The sequence below is a fragment of the Abramis brama genome (assembly GCF_963993115.1).
Source record: "Abramis brama genome assembly, chromosome: 21".
Taxonomy (NCBI): Eukaryota; Metazoa; Chordata; class Actinopteri; order Cypriniformes; family Leuciscidae; genus Abramis; species Abramis brama.
The window spans coordinates 29,340,450-29,356,459 of record NC_139983.1 but is presented as its reverse complement, the minus strand read 5'-3'; the positions used below and the strand labels follow the sequence as shown (position 1 = coordinate 29,356,459).

Sequence of the window (16,010 nt, the reverse complement as noted above, 5' to 3'; positions counted from 1 at the left end):
GTTGGTAACCAAGCAGTTTCAGTTTCCATTGACTTCCATTGTAAATGTTGCCCATAAATCATACTAGGACATGAAGGGTGAGTAATTAATGACAAAATAATTACAAAATGACAAACATTTTGGGTGGACTATCCCTTTAATACCATTTAATACCTAACATATAATTCAAACCGGCATTTCTCAAAAGGAAGGAGGCAGACAATAATGTCAACACTATTTAAAAAGAAAATGCTATTTTAGTCCAATTACAGACCACCCAATCGTCCTCAGCGTGACATTTCGACATAAATGTCACAGGGCTCAAAGAAACACAGACAGTGAAAAACGAGAATGGAATATTATTAGTTATCAAATAGGCGGGGCTTAGTAGCCCAGACGTTCTCTAATTGGTCAGGTGTAGGGTCTAAAAAATAATTCGTCGATTTTATGTATATATTTCATATTAATATTTAGCTTGTGTTTTCAAATCTAACCACTATTAGCATATCTCATTGTCATACCTAAAGTGTAAATTATTGTCAAGACAGCTACTGAAATAGCCTACCATATCAACGGTGACGGCTCTGGTGTTCCTTTTCTCAACGATACTGAGGATGGACCAATCACAGCCGTTTGTGATTAATGTACACAGATAATTAAAAAAAATATGTTTACACAGATTGATTAGGCTGGTTCCCGTTTGTATGCCAGAAAGAAGTCGCTTAAAATTACAATTACAAACCTTGAGATTTAAATATTTAAAGAAATACAAAACCCATTTAGATTCAAATGCGTCTGAATGGAGGATTCGGCTGTGTGAGCCATCATGCGCCCCCTTGCAGGGATATTTGTGCCCCACAATAACATTTAATAGTATTAGCGTTTGTCGCCCAATAGAAAGAACACACACCACTAGCCCTGTCAAATAACTTCCTCTTCATGTGGCGGAATCATGGAGGTGAATGTTCTTTCAACTGAACCTGAGAGGTAACAAGCATTTCTGCAGCATTGAAACGATGGTCATGCTTGCACGTAATGTGAAAAGCACGTTGTTAAAATTGTGAGCGATATCATCATTGTTGTCATTAAGGACATGCAGCATATGCTTGCAGACTACTTGTAATTATTACAGTATTAAGAAAAATTAGACCAGAACCAATTGAACTGTACTTATGATGTACCATAACATTACAGTGGCGTTCCGGGTGATGAGTTTAAAGAGAAGTTTAAGAAAAACCATGACATTACATTCTACAGGTAAGTATTATTATTGTTGTTGTTATTATATTAATAATATCTAGATGCCATTATTTAGGAAATAAGTCTGTTTATTTCTTTGGTGAAATAAATTGAATAAGTTTGAATTTGTTTGACCTTTGATTTCTACAATAGGCGACAGAGAGATAAAGCAGTGTCTCAGTACTTTGCCTCCTTGGAGACTTTATTGCTCACAGATAGAGGAGCCAGTCTGGAGCTCTGTGAGCGGGACTCTCAGGTGGACTGCCACTGCTTTTTTCACATAGCTCATTCTTTCACTGTTGTCTAGGGCAGGGGTTTGTCAAAATATGTACACATGTTTTTTATTATTATTATTCTGCTTTCTAAAGACTTGGCTATAATTGTGAATTAAAGGGATAGTTCACCCAAAAATCATGTCATTCCAAACCCGTAAGACTTTCATTCATCTTCGGAACACAAATGAAGATCTTTTTGTTGAAATCTGAGAGCTTTCTGTCCCTCCACTGACAGCTACGCAACTACCACTGTGACGCTTGATCAGCGAACATAAACGGAAGCTCAGCCGAACCTGCTTGATGCATGAGAACAAACCTCATTGGTTCTTGCAGAGGCTCAAACGTGCTGCGTAACACGAGAATGAACCTCATTGCTTCTCGCACGTCAAGCAAACATGCTTGAGCTTCCGTTTACCACAACTGATGTGTGAGTTGATGAATGTTTATATGTGAATAAAAGCCTAAATTCAGTCTGTTCTTCATATAAAGCAATCGTCTCATCCGAAAACTTGGACTAAGCTGCTCATATGGATTCGTTTTATGATCTCTTTATGAACTTTTTGAAGTGCAAAGTGGTAGTTGCATAGCTGTCAATGGAGGGACAGAAAGCTCTCAGGCTAATGGGGCTGGAATAACATGAAGGTGAGTAAATGATGACAGAATTTTCATTTTTGGGTGAACTAACCCTTTAAGACCACATTTTTCTTTTTTATTATAAAGTAATAAATATATTTTTTGGAATGACCCACCAAGGCTGCATTTATTTGGTCAAAATACAGTTCAAAAAAGCAATATTGTGAGATATTCTTACAATTTATAATAACTTTTTTCAATTGTTATTTTCATATGTAATTTATTCCTGCGATACAAAGCTGGATTTTCAGCATCTTTACTCCAGTTTTCAGTGTCAAATGATCCTTCAGAAATCATTCTAATATGCTGATTTGATGCTCAAGAAACATTTCTTGTCACAGATGAACATGAGCACAGTTGAAAACGGTTGTGCTGCTTAATACTTTTGTGGAAACCGTAATTCCTTTTTGTATCAGGATTCCTTGAATAAAATTAAAAATAATTGTTAAATAAAAAATATCTTTACTATTACTTTTGACCAATTTAATGTGTACTTGCTGAATAAAAAACTTGTTAAATTCAAATTATGTAGTTTAAAGGATGTAAAGTTTGGAAGTATTCAAAGATGCAAAATATTTAAAAAAAACGTTATCGAAACTATTTCTACATTTTCCAGAATCGGCTGAGTCTTCAAATACGGGCAACCCAAAATGGAACGGTCAGAGTTTCTGTTGATGAGCTTCAGCCAGTGAAACAGCGCTACCACGTTTCAGACGTTCTGGTTGGAGAGATGAGATATGAGCCGTAAGCCATCAACTTCACAATTCTCTTCACATCTCTCCTAGATCTGCTACTGCCAGTTCTTCATTGTTATTACTGTATGTCTTTGACAGGCTGAGAGTTCACTGGAAGAGAGAGGACTGTGTATGTCTAACTTGGGGTCTGGGACAGTACCAGTTGCTGGTTTCCTTTTCACCTTTCAAACTAGAGATTTCCTGTGATGGGGAGGAGATTGTCACACTTAACCCAGAAAACAAACTCTACTTTGAGACTCTGCAAGATCCAACTAGGTGTGAGGAACAATACTTGAGGACTGTTGTTTTATACTCCCATAAAAAAAATTGGGTAATAGCTAATGTTGTTTCCCATTTAACTCTATTTAAATTTCTTACAGGTCATCTTCAAATTCATGTCAGGTGAGATTATAGGCTTTAACGTGAAAATGTATGATTGAGAGAACTTACTTGTTTGACAAATCATGTTCTTCCATCTCAAAGGGAGATGAAAATCAATGCGGGCTGTGGAAGGAAACTTTCAGACAGTTTGAGGACATCAAGGCAAACGGTAAACCACCATAACATACAGAATACAACTCGACTGTTTATTTCATCAACTCCAGTACAACTTGTATTATTATTAATATGGTTGCTTGTATTACTAATGATGTATACATAGGGTTAGGGATTTAAACAAACCCTAGAGGCCCGTTCACACCAATGCCAATAACTATAACGATGTCTACAAAGTTTTAATAATCATTCTAATTCAGTGAGAATAGCAAAGTCCAAACCACTACTGTAATGATAATGACACAGAGGAACTATATCATTTGAATCACTTTCAGAACTATTTTTCCCAGCTGATGAACAATAAAAACATTGACAGCCAATCAGAACCCACCTGACTTTAAAGAGCATGAGTGTTTAAAGAAGCAGAAGAACTGCTGTGTGCATTTCTAATGAGCAGAATTTGATCGGCCCTTGCTTGGTGCCGAGTGGACATCAGTATTGTAATTGTTATAGTTATCTTTCTTGGTATAAACGGGCCTTAACTGTAACGGTGTGGTCACATTTATCATTATTTGGCTAAATTTTGCAGGCAAAACCCAGTAAGTTTAAATAGAATCCATGTGTTTGGGAATTTTGTGAGAGGTTTTGAGAGAGTTTGCCATGTTGACCAATAGAAAGCTGCTTAGTTTGAAAGTGACTTCTGTGTGAACTGTGCTTTGTGGCAATCTACCACTTTTGCCCATAGATTTTTGCTAAAAATTTCCCAAAAAGACAGTTCCTTAAAGGGATAGTTCACTCAAAAATGACAAAATGAAAAATAATTTACTCACCCTGAAGTTGTTCCAACCAAACGTATGAGTTTCTTTCTTCTGTTGAACACAAAAGAAGACATTTTGAAGAATGTTGGTAGCCAGACTGTTGACGGTAGCCATTGACTTCCATTGTATTTTTTTTTCCTACTATGGAAGTCAATGGCTACCGTCAACTGTCTGGTCACCAACATACTTCAAAAAAAATTCTTTTGTGTTCAGCAGAAGAGAGAAATTCAGACATAGTTTTACATGAGCAAGCACCAGCCACATTCTCTAGTTATTTTATAACATATCATTGCTGATGTCTTAAATTCAGGTCCTAGTTCGGTGGGTATGGACTTAAGTCTCCATGGGTTCAACCATACGTATGGTCTTCCTGAACATGCTGATACCCTGGTGTTGAAGGACACAAGGTAGTGCACTTCATAAAATATCTCAGAGTTTGCTTTCTAAAACTGATGTGGTTGAGACACTATCCCTACTTATAGAAGACAAATTGAGCAGAATAGACTCTTGCCTAATATGATGTAGCAGTCAAACCCCAACACTTGGTTTACTTCACAGTGTCTCTGAGGCGTATCGGCTGTACAACTTGGATGTGTTTGGCTATGACATCAATAGCAGGTTGGGTCTTTACGGTTCTGTCCCTGTCCTGATAGCTCACAAGCCAGAGAGGACAGCTGGAGTGTTCTGGCTGAACGCGTCGGAGACTCTGGTTGATGTCAAGTACAATTCAGAGCCAAATGAGGTGCAGTTCTATTATTCAATCGACTGTTTGGAAACAATTGTAATAGTGTTTGGTGTCACTAGGGGGCCAGAAATTACACACTGCAAAGTTGAAATGACTTTCAGATGACAGTTGACCTAGCTAACAAAAATATATTTTAAGAATGTTTTGCTAACATTCCCATTAAGTTATGAAGACTTTATTTCTGAATGTTCCCTGAACATTGAAATGCTTTAAAAATATTTTTCTTGGTTATGTGAATGTTAAAGGGATAGACACCCAAAAATGAAAATTCTGTCATTATTTACTCACCCTCAAATTGTTCCAAACCAGTATGAGTTTCTTTCTTCTGCTGAACACAAATGAAGATATTTTGAAGAATATAAGTAACCAAACAGTTGGGCACCATTGACTTCCATAGTATAAAAAAAAAACAAAAAAACTATGGAAGTCAATGACTACTGTCAACTGTTTGGTTACCGACATTCTTCAAAATATCTTCTTTTGTGCTCAGCAGAAGAGAGAAATTCATACTGGTTTGGAACAGCATGAGGGTGAGTAAATGATGACAGAATTTTCATTTTTGGGTGAACTATCCCTTTAAGGGAACATTTCTTAATAGTTTTGCAAACATTATGGGAACGTTAATTTTGAATGTTCTCTGAACGTTCTGAAACAAGTAGTAACATTAGGTAAACTTTGAGAGAACTTGCCAGAACATTAGCCACAGTTTTAAAAACATTCCCTGTTAGTTGGAGAATAGTCTAAATCAATAAAATAGGAGACACATGTTTTTTTAGATGTGTATTGTTTCAGTTGATTATTTTTGTTGTCTGAACAGAATGAGGATGAACCACCGGGGAAGAAAAGCAAGATCGCACCTCAGACTGATGTTAGATGGATATCAGAGAGCGGCACAATCGATTGTTTCATTTTGCTGGGACCCACGGCTGCCCAAGTGTTCTCTCAGTACGCTCAACTCACAGGTACTGACTATTTCCCAAATATTGTCAATGGTGGTATAGCAAAAATGTACATTTAGGACTTTTGTAGGTTTTTCATTGACATTGATTTTTTTCCTCGCACATTCAAGTTACAAATGTCCGCACTTGCTCTTATATTAAAAAGATGGCTTTAAATGTATACAGAAGTTCCTTTAGTATTTCTCTGCCAACAGGCTATCAGGCTCTTCCTCCACTCTTCTCTTTGGGCTATCACCAATGCCGCTGGAACTACGAGGACGAGGCAGATGTGAAAGCTGTGGATGCTGGATTTGACTCCCACAGTATTCCGTATGATGTCATTTGGTTGGACATAGAGCACACAAATGGGAAGCGCTACTTCACCTGGGACTCCAAGCTTTTTCCAAACCCAGCAGAGCTACAGCGTCACCTCCAGAAGAAGAACAGGAAGGTATAGTAATGGGCTTCTAAAGATAAAAGGTATCAGGTTTTTTTATGTTTATTATTTGCCTCTTTAGTTGGTTGTTATTAGTGACCCGCACATCAAGATTGATCCTGATTGGTCGTTTTACTGTGAAGCTAAAGACGGAGGCCATTTTGTGAAGAATAGAGAAGGCACTGTTTATGAAGGAACATGTTGGCCAGGTAAGATCCAGCATACATGAAAAGGCCAGTCTCAGATTCACATAACTGTTTATCGTATCATACAGAAAAAATTCCACAATTCTTCATTAGTGATCACTATTACTAGGCTAATGATTAAAGGGAAATATTTCACCCAAAAATGAAAATCAGTGTTATTTTATTAATATTTATTTACTATTCTATTGTAGTATTTAACATTTTGTATTAGCTATTATTTTTATAGCTATAATTTTAGTTAAAGCTTTAGTAATTTTATGTGCTTTTGTCAAATTTATTAGATTTGGGTTTTTTTTATATTTCTATTTAGCTTCATTGTCATGGGTGGTTCAAAATCAGGAACGAAAAAGTTTACAAAACACTCTGGATTCTTAGGATCAAAAAACATGAACGGAACAAGCAACTAAACTTGACAAATACCGAACAAAGACTGAAAACAAGCACAATATATACACTGTAAAAAACAATCAACAAAACAAGCAACAGGTGTAAAACATAAACAATCAATGTGATAACTAGGGAAAAAAGGGAATATGAAACAAACAGGTAAACCAGGAACACATATTACACATGCGCATGACATCACTGTTTTCACAAATTCACGTTTGTGAATTGATAACAATATTGTTTTCAAAAACGTGCACTTTGAAACCGTTTCCAAAAGTTTGCGTTTCCAGGCCGCCAAAACACTGTTGACGTGTAAATGAACTGTCAAAGCGTTTTTAGTTGAAAACAGTGTCGTGTTAAGTTTTAGTAATTTTAGTACTTCAAATTAAACTTATTTTATTTTAGTTGGTTGCCAAGGAAGCCTTTCTCATTTTCATTCAAGTTTATATTAAAATCTACGGTGACCGGGAGGGGACATGTTCGGTTCACTTATTTTTGTCGTGGCCACAACATATAAACTCGTGGGAACGTGATAATATCTTGTGGGAACGTCATACTAAGTCGTGGGAACGTGATTATAAGTCGTGGCCACGAGATCATTTTGTTGAGGTAACGACATCATTATGTCGTGGCCACGTGATGCAAAGTCGTAGCCTCGAGATCATATGTTGACTGAACGATATATTTTTCTCGTGGCCACGACTTCATATTTTGAGAGAACGACATAATTTGTCGTGGCCACGAGTTGAGGGAGCCACAGCGGCCAATACTGTAACCGTACCATAGCATAGACTTGGCTACAGCAGAGATGGAGATGACAGAAGAAATAACATTTTACTTTAAATTAGGAATGTCATATAAAGATATAGTGCGGTCTTTGGCATTAAGACATGGGTACGTTATAAGTGAAAGACACATGAAGCGCATTCTTAGACTTTTTTGTCGCACGCATATTTAGGGACCGTCTCAAAATTACATGCGACATTGGCATAAACGTTTCTAACTTCAATAGCATTTGAAGACAATGACTTACAGTCATAAAACCAACTGTACATTGTTCACCCAGGTCTCATGTATGATGCACGCCTTTAATATTTTTGATATTTATGACAATAAACTGCTAAATCATATGCAAATATTGCTATGTATTTCACTACTGTATGGGATCATACACAAAATATGACAATATTTAAAGCTCAATATCATTTGAAGACAATGACTTACAGTCATAAAACCAACTGTATATTGTTCATATAGGTCTCATGTATGATGCACGCCTTTAATATTTTTGATATTTATGACAATAAACTGCTAAATCATATGCAAATATTGCTATGTATTTCACTACTGTATGGGATCATATACAGAATATGACAATATTTAAAGCTCAATAGCATTTGAAGACAATGACTTAAAGTGATAAAACCAACTGTACATTGTTCACGAGAAAAATATATCGTTCCCTCAACATATGATCTCGAGGCTACGACTTTGCATCGCGTGGCCACGACATAATGATGTCGTTACCTCAACAAAATGATCTCGTGGCCACGACTTAATATGGCGTTCCCACGAGATATTATGACGTTCCCACAACTTAATATCACGTTCCCACGAGTTTATACGTTGTGGCCACGACAAAAATAAGTGAACCAAACATGTCCCCTCCCGGTCACCGTAAAAATCAGCTAATATGTGTATTTAAATTTATTTCAGCTTAATTAATAGTTTTAGTTTTAGTTAACAGTAACAACACTGAAAATTCCTTCATTTACTCACCCTCATATCGTTTGACTTCCTGTCTTCTGTGGAATCCAAAAGAAGATATTTTGAAGAATGTTGGTAAGTAATAAAACATTTTGGTTACCATTGATTTCCACTGTAAGGACAAAAAAAAAAAAAAAATCTGACAAAAAAATCAGATTTTGTGTTCCACAGAAGAAATAAAATGACATGAGACATGAGTGAGTAAAGGATGACAACATTTTTATTTTTGGATGAACTATCCCTTTAATAATCGATTTATTTACATTGAGATCTTGTTTTACATCAAATTTAGCACTCACATTTCAAGAAAATGACTGTTCCATCAGGTGAATCCAGTTATTTGGACTTCAGTAGCTCAAAGACAAGATCATGGTATGCCAGACAGTTCTCTCTAAGCAAATATGAAGTGAGTCTCACTATTAAGGTTTTATCTAATACTTCTAATACTATCTTACTGAGCACTATTTGAGGTGGTTCCTTAGCATCTTTTGATCTAAAAACCAATTCATTGTCTCTTCATTTCTATTGGTAACTGTTTGCGCTTTATCTACTCTTCTATTAGGGCTCAACAGAATCTTTGTTTGTGTGGAACGACATGAATGAACCTTCTGTCTTTAACGGGCCAGAGCAGACAATGCCAAAAGATGCAGTGCACTTCGGAGGATGGGAACACAGGGAACTACACAACTTATATGGCTTCTATCAGGTAAGCTCAGTCAAAACATGCTTATAGTATACATAGATTATGGTTATATATATTTTTCTCCCCTTCACAGCATATGGCTACATTTGAGGGCTTATTAACCCGCTCAGGTGGCACAGAAAGGCCGTTTATCCTTTCACGTTCCTTCTTTGCTGGGTCTCAAAGATTAGGTAACTTCAAAATCAGATGACATACACTATACCCATTGTGTTGATGGAAACAAACAACACGGCCCATAGCAACACTGAACTGTTTATGTCACAGGTGCCATATGGACTGGGGACAATGTTGCTACTTGGGAGTACTTGAAGATTTCAATACCCATGCTGCTGTCACTGAGTTTGACAGGAATACAGTTTTGTGGAGGTTAGACTAATAAAGTGACAGTTTTTAAGTCATATTCATTTTAATATATCATATTTTAACCTACAAAGTAAGTTGATTGTTATATTAATGTTGGTAAATATGTCATACATATACTATACACTCAGGGCCTAAAACTAACTTTTTGCCACACCTGCAAATGGCCATGAAACTGTTTTTGCAAAAACAGGCAGTTATGATGCAAAAATTTTAGATACCAGTGAAAATTGACAATTTTTAGTTCTTTTAAATTGAAATAATATTTCACAATATTACTGTTTTACTGTATATTTGGTCAAACTTTTGCATGATAGTGTATTTTCACGCTGAACTGGGTGTAAAATGACCATCACTGATTGAATATGGTCTCGTATGTGTGTGTGTGTAGCTGATGTAGGGGGATTTGTGCAGGATCCAGACCCTGAGCTCCTGGTCCGCTGGTATCAAGCAGGGGCTCTTCAGCCATTTTTCAGAGGACACTCTGCTAAAGTGACCAAGCGTCGTGAGCCCTGGCTGTTTGGGGTCGAAGTCACCTCTGCAATCCGCTCTGCTGTTCAGGACAGATACTGTCTCCTGCCGTACTGGTACACTCTGTTCCACCAAGCACACGTGTCAGCCCTGCCTCCCATCAGGTACTGCATTTTAAACTGCAGCACAACCTTATTTACTATGGCTTCTATGTATGCTGATACAGTGTGTGTTTCCCTGCAGACCTCTTTGGGTAGAGTTTCCCAGCGATTCAAGCACGTTTGCTGTGGAGAACCAGTACATGATTGGTAAACATGACTAGATCTGCTGTGTAATACTGCTAATAAAGTCACTATCAGTGTGGAATATGGAAGAAAAAAATAGATATAGTGGCCACAAATTAAGAATTTGTTCTCATTACTTTTGTCATTGGCCACATTTTATTAATTTGTTCCCTCGTTTTAGTCAAATTGTGGCCATGTTTTAGCAATTTGTTTTAATTTAGGTAAATTGTGATCACAAATGAGCATATTAGTAGTACAACGTGGCCAAGATTGAACTAAAATGAGTGAATGAATAAATATTCTTAATAACAACTTAAAACAACTTTCCAAAGCATACATTCCCAACCGTAATATACTTTTTACTCCACTAAATTCTACAAAATCCTACCAGTCCTTCACCACATTTCAAGACGCGATTGCAATGTCCGATTTGTTAGCGATTTCTTCGTGAGCTGATTGTTTTCAATGAACCTTTTGAAACGGTTCACAAATCTCACTGAACGATTCATTCACAAGTCATCGGACTGATCCGACCGCAGCGATTCATTCAGATTGAGACTCAGGTTAGCAATTCACTGAGATATCTGACTCAAAATATGACAAGTACCATGAGATCCTCGGAGCTCGAGCTTGTGCGGACTGACGGCGTGAAAACAGATGATGAATTTTAAGTTTTAAATTTTATTAAAAAAAAATCACATTTAGGTCATAAATGTCAGTCATTTAGCTGTTTAAGCCTACTTGAATGTGGACATGTTAATATTTGCGTATAGGTCAAAACTATAAATAATGTTAAAATAATTCAAATTAATGCACGTTTCAAATTATATCAAACTTACATTTTTAACGTTTATTGTTTTGATAGTGTGTTTTGGTAATAGAATGTTTGGTTATTTGCAGAATGCAGATCAATAAATATTCAATATTTTCATCTACTAATTTTCCTTATTGTAGGATAAAATATATAAAATTGCAAAATAATGGTTCATCGATCACTTACTTTTAATACTCACTCTAAGTACATTAAAAATCCAAGCACAGCACTTATGTACTTCTACTCTAGAAGTGCTATATCTTTTCCTCTTGATTTGTGTACTTCATCCACCATTAGTCACTATAAATGAGATATATATCTATATCTATATCTATATATATATATATATATATATATATATATACAGTGTTTCCCCTAGGTTTACAGGTTTGGGGGGGGGGGGGTGGGGGGGGGGGGGTTGGTTGGTTGGTTGGTTGGGGAAAATTGACACAGACACTATCTATCTATCTATGTGTCACATTAATTGGTTGTCTGGGAGGGTAATGCTTTGTAAAAGTTAACATAAAACAAATGTTTAAAAAAAAATGTTAACATAAGATATCTCTTTAAAAAAATAAAAAAACATATTTAAATCTTTTTAAAATTGACTTTTGCAAATAACCTTTGTTAAATTTATAGAAGTATTTGTTAATATTAATGGACCAGAGCTTAAATAGTTTTATTTTTAACAACTAAAAAAAGATTTATAAATACTAACAAATATTTTGCTCATTCATTGTTCGTTAATGTTAGTTAATACATTTATATGACAAACAAATTTTAAATGGGCTTTTTTTGTGAGAAGTTTTTATTTCTATGATGCATTTATTGGAGAGAATAATCCTGTCAGACGCAGCACTGCTGTGAACGCGCGTTCACGTTTAAACACAATTTAAACAATGTATTATTCAATGCATTACTTCTATATAATTATATATTAAGTTGCTCAAGCAAGTGGTAAAATATTTAACCATGTATTTATATTAAAATCTTTTGCATTTAAATTTTAATACAATAAATCTTGCATGTCACAAAGAACCTCCACGAATGTCATTATGTCGCCTTGTTGAGGTAAATTGTAGTTTTCCTTGCTTTACCCCGGTCTTAAAGTGAAAAATGAAATAAATGTATGGTGAGATTACTACATTTTATTTAATTCATCGCACTTATGGTGAAATTACTACATTTTCAGGTCAATCTGTGTTCATTTTGACCACGAAACATGCGCTGTCACTTTAATTCAGCGTTTGCAGCACAGCAGAAATCATAGACCGTATATAAACGGCAAAAGTAGACTCGGTGCGGAAACGATCGCTGCACTGCTGTATACGCACCGCAACTGGAACAGATCGATCATCGACGGACTGCATCCGCGTGCAGTGTGAAAGCTCTGTAAACATGGGTACGGAAAAAAATACTCACCGCACACGCACTGCAAACGAAATATGTGTGAAACGGGCGTAGACTTGGAGCAGGAGAGCTACTCCGGCTGCTACTCGCAGTAGAGCGAGTGTTGCCATCTTCAGTTCAGCGACATATTTCCCGCCGCGCGCTCTCTGTCCGCTAGTGCTCATCTGTATTTGACGCAAGTGTTTGTTTGTGTGTGAGTGTGCGCGCTTGCGCACTCATTGGGATAATTGTAAACGCGCAAACACAGACAGAAAATACATGCCATCGTGGAAATAAGATAAATAACCTATTACTTAAGGGCTATTTAGTTTTTTTTAATAAAATAACAAATTGTAATCTGGCGCTAAAAAGAAAATCAAATCAAATTTACTTGACTTCAAGGGGGGCGGGGGGAGCCGTTAGGAGGGCGGGGCGCCCCCCTTATATAATGGTAGGGGAAACACTGATATATATATATATATATATATATATATATGAGACTTTTTAAAACATAGCAGTCCAATTTCAGATACCATTCTAACTAATGGACATTTTTCAGGCAGTGCTCTCCTTGTGTGCCCTGTGACAGATCCTGGGGTCACAGAGGTCAGGGTTTTGCTCCCAGGGTCTGATGAGGTAAGCCTAATTCACAAATGAATTGTACTGAAGGTTAAAGTGTGTTCATAAGAGATGTTTTGTGTGTTTGAAAGCTGTGGTACGACACAAACACGGCAGAAGTACACAAGGGTGCCAGAACTCTGGATCTGCCAGTGACTCTGAACACCGTGAGTGACTCACACTACATCTCTGATACAGCAGTCTCATGAATATAGTAGTCATACGGAGTTATTTACGGTATACCCTCTGTGTTAGGTGCCCGTGTTCCAGCGTGGCGGGACAGTGGTGCCCAGGAGAGCAGGTTGTGGGTCCAGTACAGCAGACTTACAGCAGCATCCAATCACTCTCACTGTGGCGCTGGACACTAAGGTGACCACATGACAATAAAACAGAAAGTACTAGGTGGTACCATAGTACAGGTCAGGGATGGAATCAGAAGCTAATATCATAATATACATGCATCACAGTTTCCACAAACAAAATTAAACAGCACATCTGTTTTCCACATTGATAATAATGTTCCTTGAGCAGCAAATCAGCATATTAGAATGATTTCTGAAGGATCATGTGACACTGAAGACTGGAGAAATGATGCTGAAAATTCAGCTTTGATCACAGGAATAAATTACATTTTAAAATATATTGGTTAGTGTTAAGTTGCTTGTAATTATGGATAATTCACTGTTATTACTATAGTAAGTACAGGTAACCTGTAATAAGGACACAATAAAGCTGAGTGTGTACCAAATTTGTACTTATATCGCCCTCTATAAGACTTAATATTACTATGGAACCGTTTGATTTTCATATTTATGTTCTACAGTATTTACATGGTACTCTAAAGCAATGGTTTCCAAAGCATTTGGGAATGCAATGTGCACTAGGTTCTCTTTATTTACATTCACATAATTTTGAATTTGAATTGAAGTTTACAGCATTTCACCAGTATTCCGTCAAAATTAAAGCTCAAAGATTTGCATTGTTAGAAGCTTAAGGGTTTGAAGTTTGAAGGTTAAGAATTTAAAGTGCGCCTATTATGCTTTTTCAAATATGAACTTTTATGCAGTGTGTAATATAGCTGTTTGTTAATGTAAAAGGTCTGCAGTGCATGACGATGTATATTATGAGAAAATGTAAATGTTTTTTTTTACCTTGGATGCGCATAAACCTGTTGGAGGAGACCTTTAAAACAATTAGGAACCTTTAAAATAGCATAATAGGGGCACTTTAAGACATTAGAGTTGTTACACAGAGAGTTGTTAAAATAAAAGAATTGTTATAATTATTATCAAATAATAATTGTTTTCTTTGCAGTACAATTGTGATTTACAACAGTAATATATTCTGCCTTCATTTTTTTTTTTATTAGAGTTATTCAATTAATAATAATTATTATTATTATTTATTTTAAAATATTTTACAAATAAAAACAATAAAAAAATTTGACCATTAACCATCATCGGAAAACCGTGAATTTGCGAATGCGTTTTTAATTTATTGAAATATTAACTTAAAATCTCAGGGGGTACTTAAAAAAGTTTTGGAACCCCTACTCTAAAGTATTTAAAATTATACATATTGCAAGTGAACATGTCCAAAGAAACATGGTTGTTTTTGTTAGTGCCTCATGGTCAAATCTTGAGGAGCCCAACATTAAACAAGATTTGAACACACACACACACACACACACACACACACATAATAATAGACCGCATTGATTTTGATTATATGTTTTGCATTACAGGGCAATGCTGATGGAGTTGTTTATCTGGATGACGGTCACTCTTTTAGTTACAGAGACCAGAAGCAGTTCTGCCTGCGCCGTTTTAGCATGCGAGTTGGCAGGCTTGTTAGCAGGTAATGGCTCAACATCACTTTTCATTTTAGGTATGGTCTTATATTTAAAAGTTTGACCTTTTGGTACAGTTTACAAGAAATTTAAAATGTAAACAGAACAGGGTATATACCATTGTGTGTGTTCAGAAAGCTCAATACGCCGTTCTCCTTGTGCCTTGTGTTTTCAGCTGTGCTGATGATAAAGGCTCGTTTGTCTCCGATGACAAAGTGGAGTCAGTGGTCATCCTTGGTCTGAATAGTTTGAAAAGAAAACCCAAGCTCAAGTCAGGTGCGTAGACTGCACAAGTTTTCTTTTGTAGGAACTGTACTAGAATACTTCATACATAAATAATGTGGTGTTAAATATAAACCAGAGAGTTATAATATAAATCTTCTGTTTCTCTCTTTAAGGTGCGGCGAGGACACCAGTCATGTTTGAGTTTGATGTTAAACGAGGTGTATTAACTTTAACTGGCTTGGGCTTAGAAATACACAAAGACTGGGAAATAATAATATAGTGGATGGTATTTTTCAAATGTCCCGGTTTGCATTCTTTTATTTTATTTTTACAATTTTAATTTTGGTATTTTTCAGATGCTGTTGCATGCCTTGAAAAGTGTCAGCAGCTTATAATTGCAATACAACATTATAATTTGGTTAATTAAATCAGCAATTTAATAATGTAGATTAATATTAAAGATTCCCTCCATAGTGATTGTCTACCTCAAAAATGAGTTTGTTTTAACATGAATTACTAGCTGTTTTCCTTACTTAATACTGTAGATTTGATATGATGGAGGTGAAATTTGTTTTGAAAAGAAAAAAATTGCAACAACATCTTAATTTCTGAATAAAGAATTCTGAAAGAGCAAAGTAATTTTGT

General features: G+C 36.1%; 1 protein-coding gene across 1 annotated transcript; it reads left to right on the top strand.

The window, feature by feature from the left end:
* Positions 1 to 884: 884 nt before the first annotated feature.
* On the top strand, positions 885 to 16,000 carry ganc (glucosidase, alpha; neutral C). Its single transcript, XM_084096114.1, has 24 exons — positions 885 to 966; positions 1,174 to 1,236; positions 1,372 to 1,474; positions 2,743 to 2,870; positions 2,960 to 3,136; positions 3,241 to 3,262; positions 3,344 to 3,410; positions 4,484 to 4,580; positions 4,732 to 4,915; positions 5,736 to 5,880; positions 6,072 to 6,307; positions 6,375 to 6,501; positions 8,979 to 9,058; positions 9,215 to 9,358; positions 9,429 to 9,525; positions 9,620 to 9,721; positions 10,107 to 10,350; positions 10,430 to 10,494; positions 13,233 to 13,309; positions 13,384 to 13,458; positions 13,547 to 13,660; positions 15,036 to 15,148; positions 15,316 to 15,416; positions 15,539 to 16,000. Exons 1-24 carry the CDS (start codon positions 932 to 934, stop codon positions 15,643 to 15,645), a joined length of 2,703 nt encoding a protein of 900 aa, XP_083952240.1. The 5' UTR covers positions 885 to 931; the 3' UTR covers positions 15,646 to 16,000.
* The last annotated feature ends 10 nt before the right edge of the window (positions 16,001 to 16,010 follow it).

Excerpts from the sequence above, each read along its gene's own strand:
- ganc (XM_084096114.1), top strand. The coding sequence starts at position 932 with ATGGAGGTGAATGTTCTTTCAACTGAACCTGAGAG. Across the intron at positions 1,475-2,742 it reads TCTGTGAGCGGGACTCTCAG|AATCGGCTGAGTCTTCAAAT; the intron begins GTGGACTGCCAC and ends TACATTTTCCAG. Across the intron at positions 10,351-10,429 it reads TCAGCCCTGCCTCCCATCAG|ACCTCTTTGGGTAGAGTTTC; the intron begins GTACTGCATTTT and ends GTTTCCCTGCAG.